The sequence below is a fragment of the Sminthopsis crassicaudata genome, chromosome 2 (genome assembly GCF_048593235.1).
Source record: "Sminthopsis crassicaudata isolate SCR6 chromosome 2, ASM4859323v1, whole genome shotgun sequence".
NCBI lineage: Eukaryota > Metazoa > Chordata > Mammalia > Dasyuromorphia > Dasyuridae > Sminthopsis > Sminthopsis crassicaudata.
This window is the reverse complement of record NC_133618.1, coordinates 452,793,928-452,807,833: the sequence shown is the minus strand read 5'-3', so window position 1 is coordinate 452,807,833 and position 13,906 is coordinate 452,793,928. Positions and strand designations below refer to the sequence as shown.

Below are 13,906 nucleotides of genomic sequence, written 5' to 3'. Positions count from 1 at the left end.
GTCACTTAACCCCAGCCTCAGAAAAAGAAAAAAAAAAAAAAAAAGAAATTCTTGACCTTTTGTTCTTCCATATGAAGTTTGTTGTTACTTTTTCTAGGTCATTAAAATAGTTTCTTGGAAGTCTGATTGGTATAGCACTACATAAATAGATTAGTTTAGGTAATTTGTCATCTTTATTATATTCTCTCCTATCCAAGAGCACTTAATATTTTTCCAGTTGTTTATAAATCTGACTTTATTTGTGTAGAAAGTGTTTTGTAGTTTTGCTCATATAATTCCTGACTTTCCTTTGGCAGATAGATTCCCAAATATTTTATGCTATTGACAGTTATTTTGAATGGAATTGCTCTTTGTATCTCTTGCTGTTGGATTTTGTTGGTGATGTATAAAAATACTGAGGATTTATGTGGATTTATTTGTATGTTGCAACTTTGCTAAAGTTGTGGATTATTCCTAACAGCTTTTTAGTAGAATCTCTGGAGTTCTCTAAGTATACCATCATATCATCTGCCAAGAGTGATAATTTTGCTTCCTCATTACTTACTCATATTCCCTTTAATCTCTTTCTCAACTCTTATTGCCGAAGCTAGCATTTCAAATACAATATTGAATAATAATGGTGATAGTGGGCAGCCTTGTTTCACTCTTAATCTTATTGGGAATGGTTCCACTTTATCCCCATTACTTACTGATGATTTCAAATAGATGCTCCTGACTATTTCAAGGAAAAGTCCACTTATTCCTATATTCTTTAGTATTTTTATTAGGAATGAATGTTGGATTTTATCAAATGCTTTTTCTACATCCGTTGAGATGATCATATGGTTTTTGTTAATTTGGTTATTGATATAGTCAATTATGCTAATAGTTTCCTAATATTGAACTAGCCCTGCATTCATAGTATAAATCCTACTTGGTCATGGTGTATTATCCTGGGGATGATTTTCCGTAATCTTTTTGCTAATATTTTATTTAAGATTTTAGCATCAATATTCATTAGGGAGATTGGTCTATAATTTTCTCTGTTTTCAACCTACCTGGTTTAGATATCAGTACCATGTTTGTGTCATAAAAGGAATTTGTTAGGATTCCTTCAATCCCTAATTTTTTTAATAGTTTATATAGCATTGGAATTAATTGTTATTTAAATGTTTTGTAGAATTCACATGCAAATCCATTTGGTCCTGGGGATTTTTTCTTAGGGAGTTGATTAATAGTTTGTTCTATTTCTTTTTCTAAACTGGGACTGTTTAACCAATTTATTTCTTCCTCTGTTAATCTGGGCAGGCTATATTTTTTAAGGTATTCTTCCATTTCATTTAAGTTATCGAATTTATTGGCATAAAGTTAGGCAAAGTAACTCCTAATTATTGCTCTAATTTCTTCTTCATTAGTGGCAAGTTCTGCTTTTTCACTTTTAAAACTAACAGTTTGATTTTCCTCTTTCCTTTTTTTAATCAAATTTACTAAAGGTTTATCTTATTTTATTGTTTGTTTGTTTTTTTTTTCTTTTTTTTTTTTTTTTCATAAAACCAACTCTTAGTTTTATTTATTAAATCAATAGTTGGGTTTTTTTTTTACTTTCAATTTTATTAATCTCTCCTTTTATTTTTAGAATTTCAAGTTTAGTGTTTGACTGGGAGGCTTTAATTTATTCCTTTTCTAGCTTTTTTTCATTGCAGACTCAATTCATTGACCTCTTTCTCTATTTTATGCAAGTAGGCCTCTAGAGATATAAAATTTCCCCTTATTATTGCTTTGGCTGCATCCCACACATTCTGGTATGATGTCTCATTATTGTCATTTTCTTGGGTGAAATTATTTTGTCTATGATTTGCTGTTTCACCCAATCATTCTTTAGGATGAGATTATTTAATTTCCAATTATTTTTTGGTCTATTTTCCTCTGGCTTTTTATTGAATATAATTTTCATTGCATTATGATCTGAAAAGGGTGCATTTAGTATTTCTGCCTTTCTGCATTTGAATTTGAGGTTTTTTTGTCCTAATATATGGCCAGTTTTTGTATAGGTTCCAAGAACTGCTGAGAAGAAAGTATACTCCTTTCTGTCTCCATTTAGTTTTCGCCAAAGATCTATCATATCAAACTTTTCTAGTATTCTATTTACCTCTTTGACTTCTTTCCTATTTATTTTGTGGTTTAATTTATCTAATTCTGAGAGTGCAAGGTTGAGATCTCCCACTATTATAGTTTTGCTGTCTATTTCTTCTTGCAGCTTTCTTAATTTATCTTTTAAGAATTTAGATGCTGTACCACTTGGTGCATATATATTTAATATTGATATTGCTTCATTATCTATGCTACTCTTTAGCAAGATATAGTGCCCTTCCTTATCTCTTTTAATTAGATCAATTTTTGCTTTTGCTTGATCTGAGATCAGGATGGCTATCCCTGCTTTTTTTACTTCATCTGAAGCACAATAGATTCTGCTCCAGCTTTTTACCTTTACTCTGTATGTATCGCCCTGCTTCAAGTGTGTTTCCTGTAAACAACATATTGTAGGACTCTGGCTTTTAATCCAGTCTGTTATCCACTTCTGCTTTAGGGGGAGTTTACCCTATTCACATTTATGGTTAAAATTACTAATTCTGTTTTGTTTTTTTTTCCATCTTGTTAACCCCTGCTTATGCTTTTCTCCTTTCCTTCCATCTTACCCCCCTCTCCTGTATTAAACTTGTGAGCACCACTTACTTCAAGCAGCCCTCCCTTTTTAGGATCCCTCCCTCTCCACCTTAGAGTTCCTCCCCTTTTCCTCACAATTTCTTTATCCTTTTTCTGGTACAATTTTCTTTCCACCTCTAGTTTCTTTTTTATATTATAACTGTAAAACCAGATTATATATGTATTCTTTATGTATATTCATAACAGAAATATAGTTCCCAATATTTCTTTTTACCTTTTTATGCTTCTCTTAAGTCCTATATTTGGAGATCAAACTTTTTGGTTAGTTCCGGTTTTTTCATCAGAAATAGATGAATTCATCTATTTCATTGAATCTTCTTCCCTGGAAAAAAAATGCTCATTTTGGCTGGGTAAGTTTTTCTTCTCTTTAGCCTTTTGGAAATATCAGATTCCTGGCCCTTCCAGCCTTTAATGTGGATGCTGCTAGATCTTGAATAATTTTTATTGTGGCTCTTCTATATTTGAATTTTAAATATTTTTACCTTGGTCTGCTAGTTCTGGAATTTAGCCACAATATTTCTTGGGGTTTTGATTTTAGGTTCTCTTTCAGTAGGTGATAGATGAATTCTTTCAGTGTCTATTTTACCCTCTGTTTCTATAACATCTGGGCAGTTCTCTTTGATGATTTCCTGGAAAATAGTGTCTAGGCTCTTTTTTTTTCATCATAATTTTCAGGAAGTCCAATAATTCTCAGATTATCTCTCCTAGATCTATTTTCCAGGTCTGTTGTTTTCACAAGTAGGTATTTAACATTTTTCTCCGGTGTTTCATTTTTTTTTATTTTGCTTGACTGATTTTTGGTGTCTCCTCGAGTCATTCATTTCCATTTGTTCAATTATGATTTTCAATAATTTATTTTCTTCATTTACTTTTTTAATTTCTTTTTGAAATTGTTCAATTGAATTTTTAAGTGAGTTGTTTTGTTCTATGGAATTTTTTTCCATTTCGCCAATTTAATTTTTAGAGAGCTATTTTCTTTTTCCAGTTCACTAATTCTCTTTTTCAGGGATTTGATTTCTTTAACCACTCTATCTTTAAGTGAGTGGGATGACTTATCCAGACCCTCTTGCCAAGCTTGCCTTTCCTTTCCCCATTTTTCTTCTAGCTCTCTTGTGAGAACCTTTTAAATTTCCTCGATGAGAGTCTTGTGTAGTGGGGACCAGATCATATCCCTTTTTGGTGATTCATCTGGAGACAATCTCTTTTTAGTCTCCTTGGGGTTTGAAGTCTGTTCTCTATCCATATAGAAGCTATCTATAGTTAGAGCCTGTTTTAATTTTTGCTCATTTTGACAAAAAAAAAATCAAAGAAAACAAACAAACAAACAAAAGCAAATGTAGTCTGCTTTTTGGGCAGTGTGGTGTTACCAAGCTTTCTCTACAGATTGCAGGAGGTAGCAATGAAGCAGCAGTCAAACAGCACTGGTTGTGCTGCAGACACTCTCTGAGACTCTGAGAGTGTGCTGAGTCATTCCTGGTGCTGGGTGAGTGGTCCGGTCCTGGGGACCCCAGTGTTTCAGGATTGAGGTCTTTACCCCGCTGTGTTTGTAGCTGCTCTGCTGATCTTCTGGCTTGCTGCCAGGGCAAAGAAGCTCACACTGGGTAAGGTTCTCCCTTCAAGTTTTCTAATGGCTGAGATCACACCCTGCCCCCCTCCAGTCTGCTCAGTGTGAACTGCTTTCCGTGCTCTAGCTGCCTGCCTGCATCCTGGGCCTTGTCTAACCATCCTGCCCAAAACAGACCTTTTCTGGTGAATTTTGAGGATATCTTTTGTTGGTAATGTATTCATGGGTTTTTTTTTAGACAGGCACTAATTCTGATGCAATGAAAAAAAGTATTCTGAGGGCAAGAAAGAGCTTAGATAGATGTGTGGGTCCTCTCTGCCATCTTGGCAGAAGTCTGAAACAATTTTTTAAGATATTCATTCAAGTAGTATTATGAGGAAACTGAGCCTCTGGTTATAAGTGATTGAGCTAGTCCTTGAAACCAGATTTTTGGAGTCTGAGCCCAGTATTCTTTCTACTATTCTTCAACTATTTCCTCCCCTATTCTCACCAAGGGAAAAAAAATTTTAAAAACAAAACAAAAAAATTTCCCCTTTATATGGTATTTTGCTGTCCTTATGACAATCACACAAGAATTATTATTCTCATTTTAACAATAATAGCTAAGATTTACTTTTAAATTTTATTTTATTGAATATTTCCTAATTACATTTTAAAAAAATTATTTAATATTTTATTTTTCTCCAGTCAACATGTAAGAATAGTTTTTAACATTTGCTTTTAAAACTTATTTAAGAGTCCAGATTCCCTCCCTCCCTCACTACTCCCCTCAATGAGAAGCTAGGCAATTCAATGTAGAGTATACTATGTATAGTCTTGTAAAACATATTTCCATATTAACCATGTTGTGAAAAAAAACAGAGCAAAAAAACCTTTAAAATAAAAAGGTTTTAGAAGCATATTTCATTCTGTATTCAGACACTGTCATTTCTTTGTCTGGATATGGATATCATTTTTCATCTTAAGTCCTTCAGAGTAGTAGTAGATCATTGTACTGCTGAGAACAGCAAAGTTATTCACTGCTGATCGTCCTACAGTATTGCTGTTACTTTGGACACAGTCCGTTTCATTTTGCATCAGTGTTGCTGATATTTATCTAGTGTCTACTATGAGCAAGGTATAGTATGGAGTTCTTTGCAGTTATTATCTGATTTGATCCTCACAACAACCTCAGGAGGTAGGTGCTATTATCCCATTTTACAGATGAAGAAAATGAGGCACAAAGAGGTTTAGCGATAGATCCAGGGTCACACAGATAGGGGGAGTGCCTGAGGTTGGATTTGATTTCAGTTCTTCCTGACTCCTAGGCCCAGAGCTCTATCTGCTTTATTACCCAACTGCCTCATTTTGCAACTAGTTGCCCATATTAAAAAATCATGACTCAGAAATGAGAAATAATTTATCAATATCACATAATTGGTGGAATTGGAACTTGGGTTGTTTGGCTTTTAGTGTAGTGCTCATTCCACTATACAATAATGCTTTTTTGAAGCAAAATGACTTGGACTCATTCTGTAAAGGGAGAGCATTATGGGATTGTGTTGGAGAAATTAAGGAAGAGTACAAGAATTTATTAAGCTCCTAAGGCACTCTGCTAAACACTTTATGAATATCTCATTTGATCCTCACAACTATCATAGGAAGTGTATGCAATTATTATCTGCAATTTATAGTTGAGGAAACTGAAGCATACAAAGAGGTTAAGGGAATTACCAGGCTCACACAACTAGGAAGTATCTGTACCCAGATTTAAATTCAAGTCTTCCTGACTCTAAGCCCAGAACTCATTGCATCATCAAGCTGCCACTAACATTACTGTTTATAGCCTTGAATACTGAAGTCATAAGGAATACAGTTTATTCCTTAATGGAAAATATTGTCTCACCAAATCTGAGGCTGGGGAAACCAGAAAGGGAGGGAAGATGTGGAAGAAGCTGCAGCAGAATCTAACAACTGGATTTCCTTTGGCTCTTAGTGCTGAGGTGGGGACCATTTTTGCACTCAGCTGGTTGATCACCTGGTTTGGCCATGTCCTGTCCGACTTCAGGCATGTGGTACGGTTGTATGACTTCTTTCTGGCCTGCCACCCACTGATGCCCATTTACTTTGCTGCTGTGGTAAGTATTAGTCAAAAGTCTGTGACATAGCAGTCCATTGACTTCCTTTGAAAAGGGTCATTTAAGAAGGATCTTTTGTTCCACCTCCAGGAGCAAAAATGCCTGGGAGTGGAGTTAGACATGTCTATCCAAGCCCCAAGTAAGGGGTTTCTCCTTTTTTCATGTTTCTTTCCACCTAAACTGGGGGAAAAGGAAAATCACCTCCTTGATCTAGGGCATTCTCTTCCTTTTTAAAGTTTTTTTTAAATTTATTTTTATTTTTAGAAGCAATTTTTATTCCTTTCATTGCCTCCCCAATATTCACTTGGGACAGGGGTCGCTGTCATAGACTAGCAAAGCAAATTTTCATTGACCATGTTCAGAAATGCATGTTTTATTCTAGATTTTACCATCTTCTCTCTGGCAGAAGACAGGTGATGTGATTCATTGTCAGTTATGATTCATCATTGCCTTAATCTCTGATTGAAAGTTCTAAAAGCTTTCAAAGTTGTTTTTCTATATAATATCATTGTGTCATTTGTCTCCTAATTCTGCTCACTTTACTCTGCAGCATTTCATAAAGGTCTCTTTAAAGTCCTCTGAAACCGCCTATTTCATCATTTTCAACATTCCATTATACTTATAGATCACAATTCGTTTAGCCATTCCCCAAGAAATAGGTAACCTTTACTTTCCAGGTTGGAGGCTACTATGAAAAGAGCTGCTATAAATATTTTTAGTACACATGGGTCTTTTTTCTCTTTCTTTGATCTCTTTGGGGTAGAGGACTATTAATGGTTTATTTAGGTCAAAGAATATGGTGTTCAGTATAACAACTTTGAACACATAATTCCAAATCACTTTCCAGAATGACTGAATTTGCTGTCAGTGCTTTTACGTATCTTGGTTTGAACCCTGATTTTTAGGATCCACTATTGTCAAAGTAGAAAACAATAGGGTGTTGGAATATAAATAAAAACCAGAAGCTTGAAGTAAAAGAAAAAATAGGTGCTAATATTGATGATAGTAATTATTATTATTGGTTTATAGAAAAGTCTTACTGTGACTCCCAAGGCCTTCCTAACTGAGCCTGGCTCGCAAAGGCTATATCATTCAGCAATGCTCAAGCTTGTGCAGGCCTTATCAAGCTGAAGAGGTTTTGAGCACAAGCCCAGCAGAAAACTCATCTGCACAATGTCACCAAATTCAAAAATGCTGATCATCATAAGGTTGGCCACCAGGGGCTAAATTGTTTTCACCACAGCAATTCATGGAATAATCTGATTAAGGCAAGAAGGCATTATAATCTATCAGAAAGAATCCCCACAATGGGTATTCAATTGATATTATCAATTGATAGTTTACAAATTATTTTTCCTCACAGAATATTGTCAGGTGGGAACATAAGTACTATTGTCTTTTTTTTTTTTTTTTTTTTTTTTTTTTAATAACTAGAGGAAACCAAGGCTCAGAGAATGGATGTGACTTGCCCATGGCCTGCAGTTGATAAATGGTGGCATTGAGGTCCAGTGGTCTTGCAACTACTCTCTGCTACTTCTTTAAAATAGAAAGTGGGCACAACTTGGGCTTGATAGTGAAGTAAGCTGTAGGAGAGTATGAAAGAGATTCTTAAGTACTTGCTTCTAAGTATTGTGAATTGATCCAGTCCTTGTTCCCTTCTGAAGAAATGAGTTTGTTTATGACCAAATGTTTACTAGTTGTAAAATGGATAATTTTGATTCTATTAAAATGGTTTTGCACAACAATTAGAAGGAAAGCAAAAAGTTGGGAAATAATTTTTATAGCAAGTATATCTGACTAAGGCCTCATTTCTCAAATATTTAGATTTAGATTTTATTTTTTTTTATTAAAGCTTTTTATTTACAAAACATATGCATGGTAATTTTATATAGTATAAATAGTATACTATAAATAATATTAATTTTTCAACATTAACCCTTGCTTAACTTTTGTTCCAAATTTTCCCCTCTTTCCCCCCACTCCCCCAGATGGCAGGTAATCCAGTACATGTTAAATATGTTAATATATATATTAAATCCAATATATGTATATATATATTTATACAATTATCTTGCTGCACTAGAAAAATCAAGAAGAAAAAAAAAAAAGCTGAGAAAAAACAAAATGCAAGCAAATAACAATAGAGAGAGTGAGACTGTTATATTGTGTTCCACACGCAGTTCCCATGGTTGGTTCTCTGGGTGTAGATAGCTCTCTTGGTCACTGAACAAGTGGAACTGGTTCGAATCATCTCATTGTTGAAGAGAGCCATGTTCATCAAAATTGATCATATAGTCTTGTTCCCATGTACAATGATCTCCTGGTCCTATTCATTTCACTCAGCATCAGTTCATGCAAGTCTCTCCAGGCCTCTCTGAAATCGTCTTGCTGGTCATTTCTTACAGAACAATAATATTCCATAATATTCATATACCATAACTTATTCAGCCATTCTCTGAGCATCCACTCAATTTCCAGTTTCTTGCCATTACAGAAAGGGCTGCCACAAACATTTTTGCACCTGTGGATCTCTTTCCCTCCTTTAAGTTTTCTTTGGGATATGGGCCCAGTAGAAAAACTGCTGGATCAAAAGGTATGCACAGTTTGATAACTTTTTGGGCATAGTTCCAAATTTCTCACCAGAATGGCTGGATTCTTTCACAGTTCTACTAACAATGTATTTGTGTCCCAGTTTTCCCACATTCTTTCCAACATTCATTATTTTTTTGCTGTTATCTTAGCCAATCTGACAAGTATGTAATGGTATCTCAGAGTTATCTTAATTTGCATTTCTCTGATCAATAGTGATTTGGAGTACCTTTTCATATGATATTATGAAACCATTTCAATTTCTTCATCTGAAAATTGTCTGTTCATATTCTTTGACCATTTATCAGTTGGAGAATGGCTTGAATTCTTATAAATTTGAGTCAGTTCTCTATATATTTTAGAAATGAGGCCTTTATCAGAACCTTTGAATGTAAAAATGTTTTCCCAGTTTACAAGCAGGATGATTTTAGAAAAACATGAAAATTCTTACATGAACTGATGCAAAGTGAAGTGAGTAGGATCAAGAGTACAACAATACTGTAATAGCAATACTGTATGAAAATCAACTAAATAACTTAGCTGTTCTCAGCCATACAATCCCAAAAGACTTCATGATGAAAACTAGTATCCACCTCTAGAGAAAAACCTGGTGCAGATTCTTATACTATTTTTCTTTTTTCTTTCTTTCTTTTTTTTTGGTGGGGGTAGTTAATTTTTTTCACAACCTAATATGGAACTATGTTTTACATCATCACACACACACACACACACACACACACACACACACACATACATATATATCACATCAAATTGCTAATTGTCTTAGGGGAGAGAATTGATGAGAGAAAGAGGAAAAAAATTTGGAACTCAAAATTTTTAAAAACTGGGGCAGCTAGGTGGCGCAGTGGATAGAGCACCAGCCTTGAATTCAGGAGGACCCGAGTTCAAATCTGGTCTCAGACACTTAACACTTCCTAGCTGTGTGACCCTGGGCAAGTCATTTAACCCCAGCTGGGGGGGAGGTGCGGGGGGGGGATTTAAAAACTGAGTGATAAAAATTGCCTTTGTGTGTACTTGGGAATAAAAATGACATTAAAAAGAAAAAAAATTGAGTTTGAAAAGTGAAAAGAAAAAGACACATCTATCAACATCAGCACAGACAAAAGGAAGCATTCAGTAGAAGTCATTTCTGCTGTGGGTGAATTCAGTACTTCAATGAGTCTCCTCTTCTGTTTCTTTTAAGATTATTTTTGGTGTCTAAATTTTGCTCAAAAAGGACTCATTTAGGTATTCATTCAGTCCAAGCCTCCCACAAGAAGGCTTTTTCCTTATCTTAGCAATAAGAATAAGAATAATGAGTTAACATTTATATTGTGATTTAAGGTTATAGAATACTTTATATCTATTATCTTATTTGATCCCTACAAGAAGCCTGAGAGGTGTGTTGTTATTATCTCTGTTTTACACACAAAAAAAATTGAGGCAACCTTGATTGGGTTATTTATCTGCCCAGCTAGTAAGTGACTGAGTAGGTCACTCAGGTTTTCCCAACACCAGATCCGTCACCCTATCCATTGTGTCAAACTATCTCATCAGGATAGTAACATTTCCAGTCTCCTCATCACTTAAGTCCACTTTATATAATAGCTAACATTCATGTACTGCTTACTGTGTGCTCTCATTTGATCCTCATAACCACCCTAGGAATAGGTGCTATTATTATCTTCATTTTACAGATGAAGAAACTGATGTTAAGTGACTTGCCCAGGATCACACAGTTAGGAATTGTCTAAGGCCAGTTTTGAACTTAGGTGTTTTTGATTCCAGGCCTAGTATTCCACCTTTATATTACTATTACATCCAAAATGGGATTTGCCTGAAATTTCGGAAGAGTCTTTTCCATGACTAATATAAATCTGTCTTCAAGGGGAATGGTTTGTTTGTGGACAGGCCATTATCATCTTTTCTCAAGTTTTCATTGCAGACTCTCTTGACTTTATCTCTGTAGATTGTATTGTATCGAGAGCAAGAAGTCCTTGATTGTGAATGTGACATGGCCTCTGTTCACCACCTCTTGTCCCAGATCCCTCAGGATTTGCCCTATGAAACCCTGATCAGTAGAGCAGGAGATCTCTTCGTTCAATTTCCTCCATCTGAGCTTGCCAGAGAGGTAGCTCAGCAGCAAGCCGAGAGGTGAGTAAGTCTATGGCACTGGATGATCTGGAAATATTTCCTGAACAGAATAGTACTAAAAAAGGATGTTTGTGGAAATTTTGGTTCCAGAGATTTAGACACGAGTAGCTGAATTCCCATTTTAGATCTCATAACTTCTTGGACAAAGGTTATCTTTTCATTTGTCCCTTACACAAATTCTTGTCTCTGTCCACTTTCCTTTACAGAACAGCAGCCTCTACCTTTAAAGACTTTGAGTTGGCATCTGCCCAGCAAAGGCCAGACATGGTATTACGGCAACGTTTCCGAGGGTTCTTGCAGCCCGAAGATCGGACAAAAAATATCATGACCAAACCAAGGACCAATCGCTTTGTGAAGTTGGCAGTGATGGGGCTAACAGTGGCTCTGGGAGCAGCTGCTTTAGCAGTGGTAAAGAGTGCCCTTGAGTGGGCCCCTAAGTTTCAACTACAGCTATTTCCCTGACAACTGGGGAGGAGGCTTCTATTATTTTAAATTAAGCTTCTCACCCTTCCATGGGAAGATTGAGAGGAAGTCAGCATTCCTTTATTAAAAGGGTTCATTTCAAGGGTTTTCTATCCCCACCACCCAACCTACCCTCTCCATGATTTGCCTTTGTTTCAGGGGCTTATGGAAGGGTCTATCCAGTACCAAGGACCATTTAGGACCATGGTATTAAACCTATTTATCTCTTTGGTCATTAAGCAGTGGGTTTCTTATTGGGCAGACATCTGCCATCTTCCCCTATAAAGGGATTGAATTACTTTAATTCCCTTTTGTCTTTGGAGCTCATGTGGACTGGGCTCAACTGAATTATGGGAGGCTAGTGTAATCTGAGCCACTGCAAGCCTACTGTCCTTACTATAGAGGCTTCTCTTGCCTCTTTTCCTTTTTATACAAGGGAAGAAGGAATCTTCACAGTTGTTGAATGGTTGGAAGAAGGATGAGCCAGGGAGAGTCAGCAGGTCTTCAGTTAGAGAATAGAGAAAATTCTTAAATAGAACTGTTCATAAAGTCCTGATACTCCATTGGCTATCATACTTCTTTCCATATTCACTTTCTGAGGTTTCAGTGAAGCTTTGATATGACCCAATTACCAAGGATTCAGTGTTAATTTTTTCCATCTTCCCATTGCAATTGGTTGAGAAATAAAGGGACAGATATCAAATAGGTCACTGGACAAATCCTACCTATTCCCAAGCCCAGGGATCCCTTGGGCACATCCTATCAAGCATAAATGGATAATGATTATTTGGGTTCAGTTCTAAGTTGATCTTCTCTTCTCTTCTCCTTGTTCCTCAGTCCTTGAACCAATAGATGGCATATAAAAGCCATCATTATTACTATTTTTGGAGTATACATACAAACTTGCTTTATAAATGTTCTTCATCCATGGAAAAATGGAAAAAGAATTGCTACTTAGGAGAGTGAATGTGAGGCTCTGAAAACTATTTGCCATAAATGTTTTTGTATGTCATTCCAAATTAATATTTGTAAACAGCCCCAACTCCCATGAAACCCAATTTCCTCAGCCTTTCATCTTGGGCTTTTCTCTTGGTCCCTCCTTCATCCCCAAAAGAAATACCCACTCACTACCTCTTTCTTGCTTCATGGGTTCAGTTCTGTCTTTCCCCTGGGCATTTTCTTACTTTGTAGGGAGTATTGCTAGAAATTGGCCATTCCTTCAGGAGGGGCAAATTGCAGTCTATGGAGCATGATCCTGAAGGAATTAAACTCAAGCTCCCATACTTGTGGCGCTAGATGTGGGGGAAGCAGATTTAAATCCATTAATCCCTTTAGAAAGTGGCTTTTCCAATATCCAGAGTCAGATTTATTTTAAACCTGACTCTGGCTAGAAAAAAAAAGTGCCTTTTCTGCTTCTTCAGAGAAACTGGGGTGTCAAATGTTAAACAGCCACTCAGCCGTCTTCCTTTAAATTTTTCTCCTTTCTTCTGCACAGCTCTCTTTAACAGGTATTTTGTTACAAGTGAAGGTGTCAGATACACTCCCCCTAGTAAATTCTGCTTTCACTCCTTTCTCACCCAGAAACCTTTGCCTAGTTTGACTACATGGTGGGCATGAGATGGATGGGTTTTTTGTTTTTGTTTTTTGGTGGGGGGGGGGAGCAAGAGCCTTCCCAAAGGGTAGGCAGGATGTCAAATATTGAATTTTCACTAAGCACTTTAAAACTCAAAGAAACTGAAGCAGGATGAAGGGAGGATCCTGTGAAATCCTTCTTAAGGTTTGACAATACTGGCCAAACCAGGTGATGAGAATATCAATCTTCCCCAGGGTTTTAGGACAGTCTGGCTTTATGTAATTGCATTCTATGGAGTCATTCTTATGGTTTTGATGACAAAGGAAACTCCTTCCCTAGAAGGGAGTGGAACCCCGCCAGCCTATTATATCCACTTCAAGGAGGTTAGACAGCAAATTAACCTTTTGCTTTTAGGAAACCAATCTCTCCCAATATGCTGAAAGTGTTCTTTATTAGGGGACAGGTGTAGTCAGAATCCTAAAATTGTGTCAGTCCCTCCACCCAACCCAAAGCCTTCCTGAAAGTAAAATAAACTAGCTTCTCTTTTACCCTGATGGGAAAAAAGGAAGGAAAATTCACTTGCCTTGCTCCTTTGCTGAGGCTGAGGATGTCCTTTTGCCAATGAGGGGAAAAAAAAGCATACTCTCCTATCTTCAGGTGATTTACTTATTCTGTAAAGAATATATATGTGTAAATATAATTTGTACAGATCCCTGTATGAAATAAAACAGCCATGTGTGGTTA

General features: G+C 36.2%; 1 protein-coding gene across 1 annotated transcript in view; it reads left to right on the top strand.

Annotated features, from left to right (window-relative positions):
• The window catches only part of TBC1D20 (TBC1 domain family member 20), a 47,161-nt gene extending 33,255 nt beyond the window's left edge, over positions 1-13,906 (top strand). Inside the window, exons 6-8 of the mRNA XM_074292831.1 lie at positions 6,243-6,384; positions 10,943-11,127; positions 11,334-13,906. Of these exons, the coding sequence (XP_074148932.1) occupies positions 6,243-6,384; positions 10,943-11,127; positions 11,334-11,589 (583 nt within the window). The 3' untranslated portion in view covers positions 11,590-13,906. The remainder of the gene's footprint in view (positions 1-6,242; positions 6,385-10,942; positions 11,128-11,333) is intronic.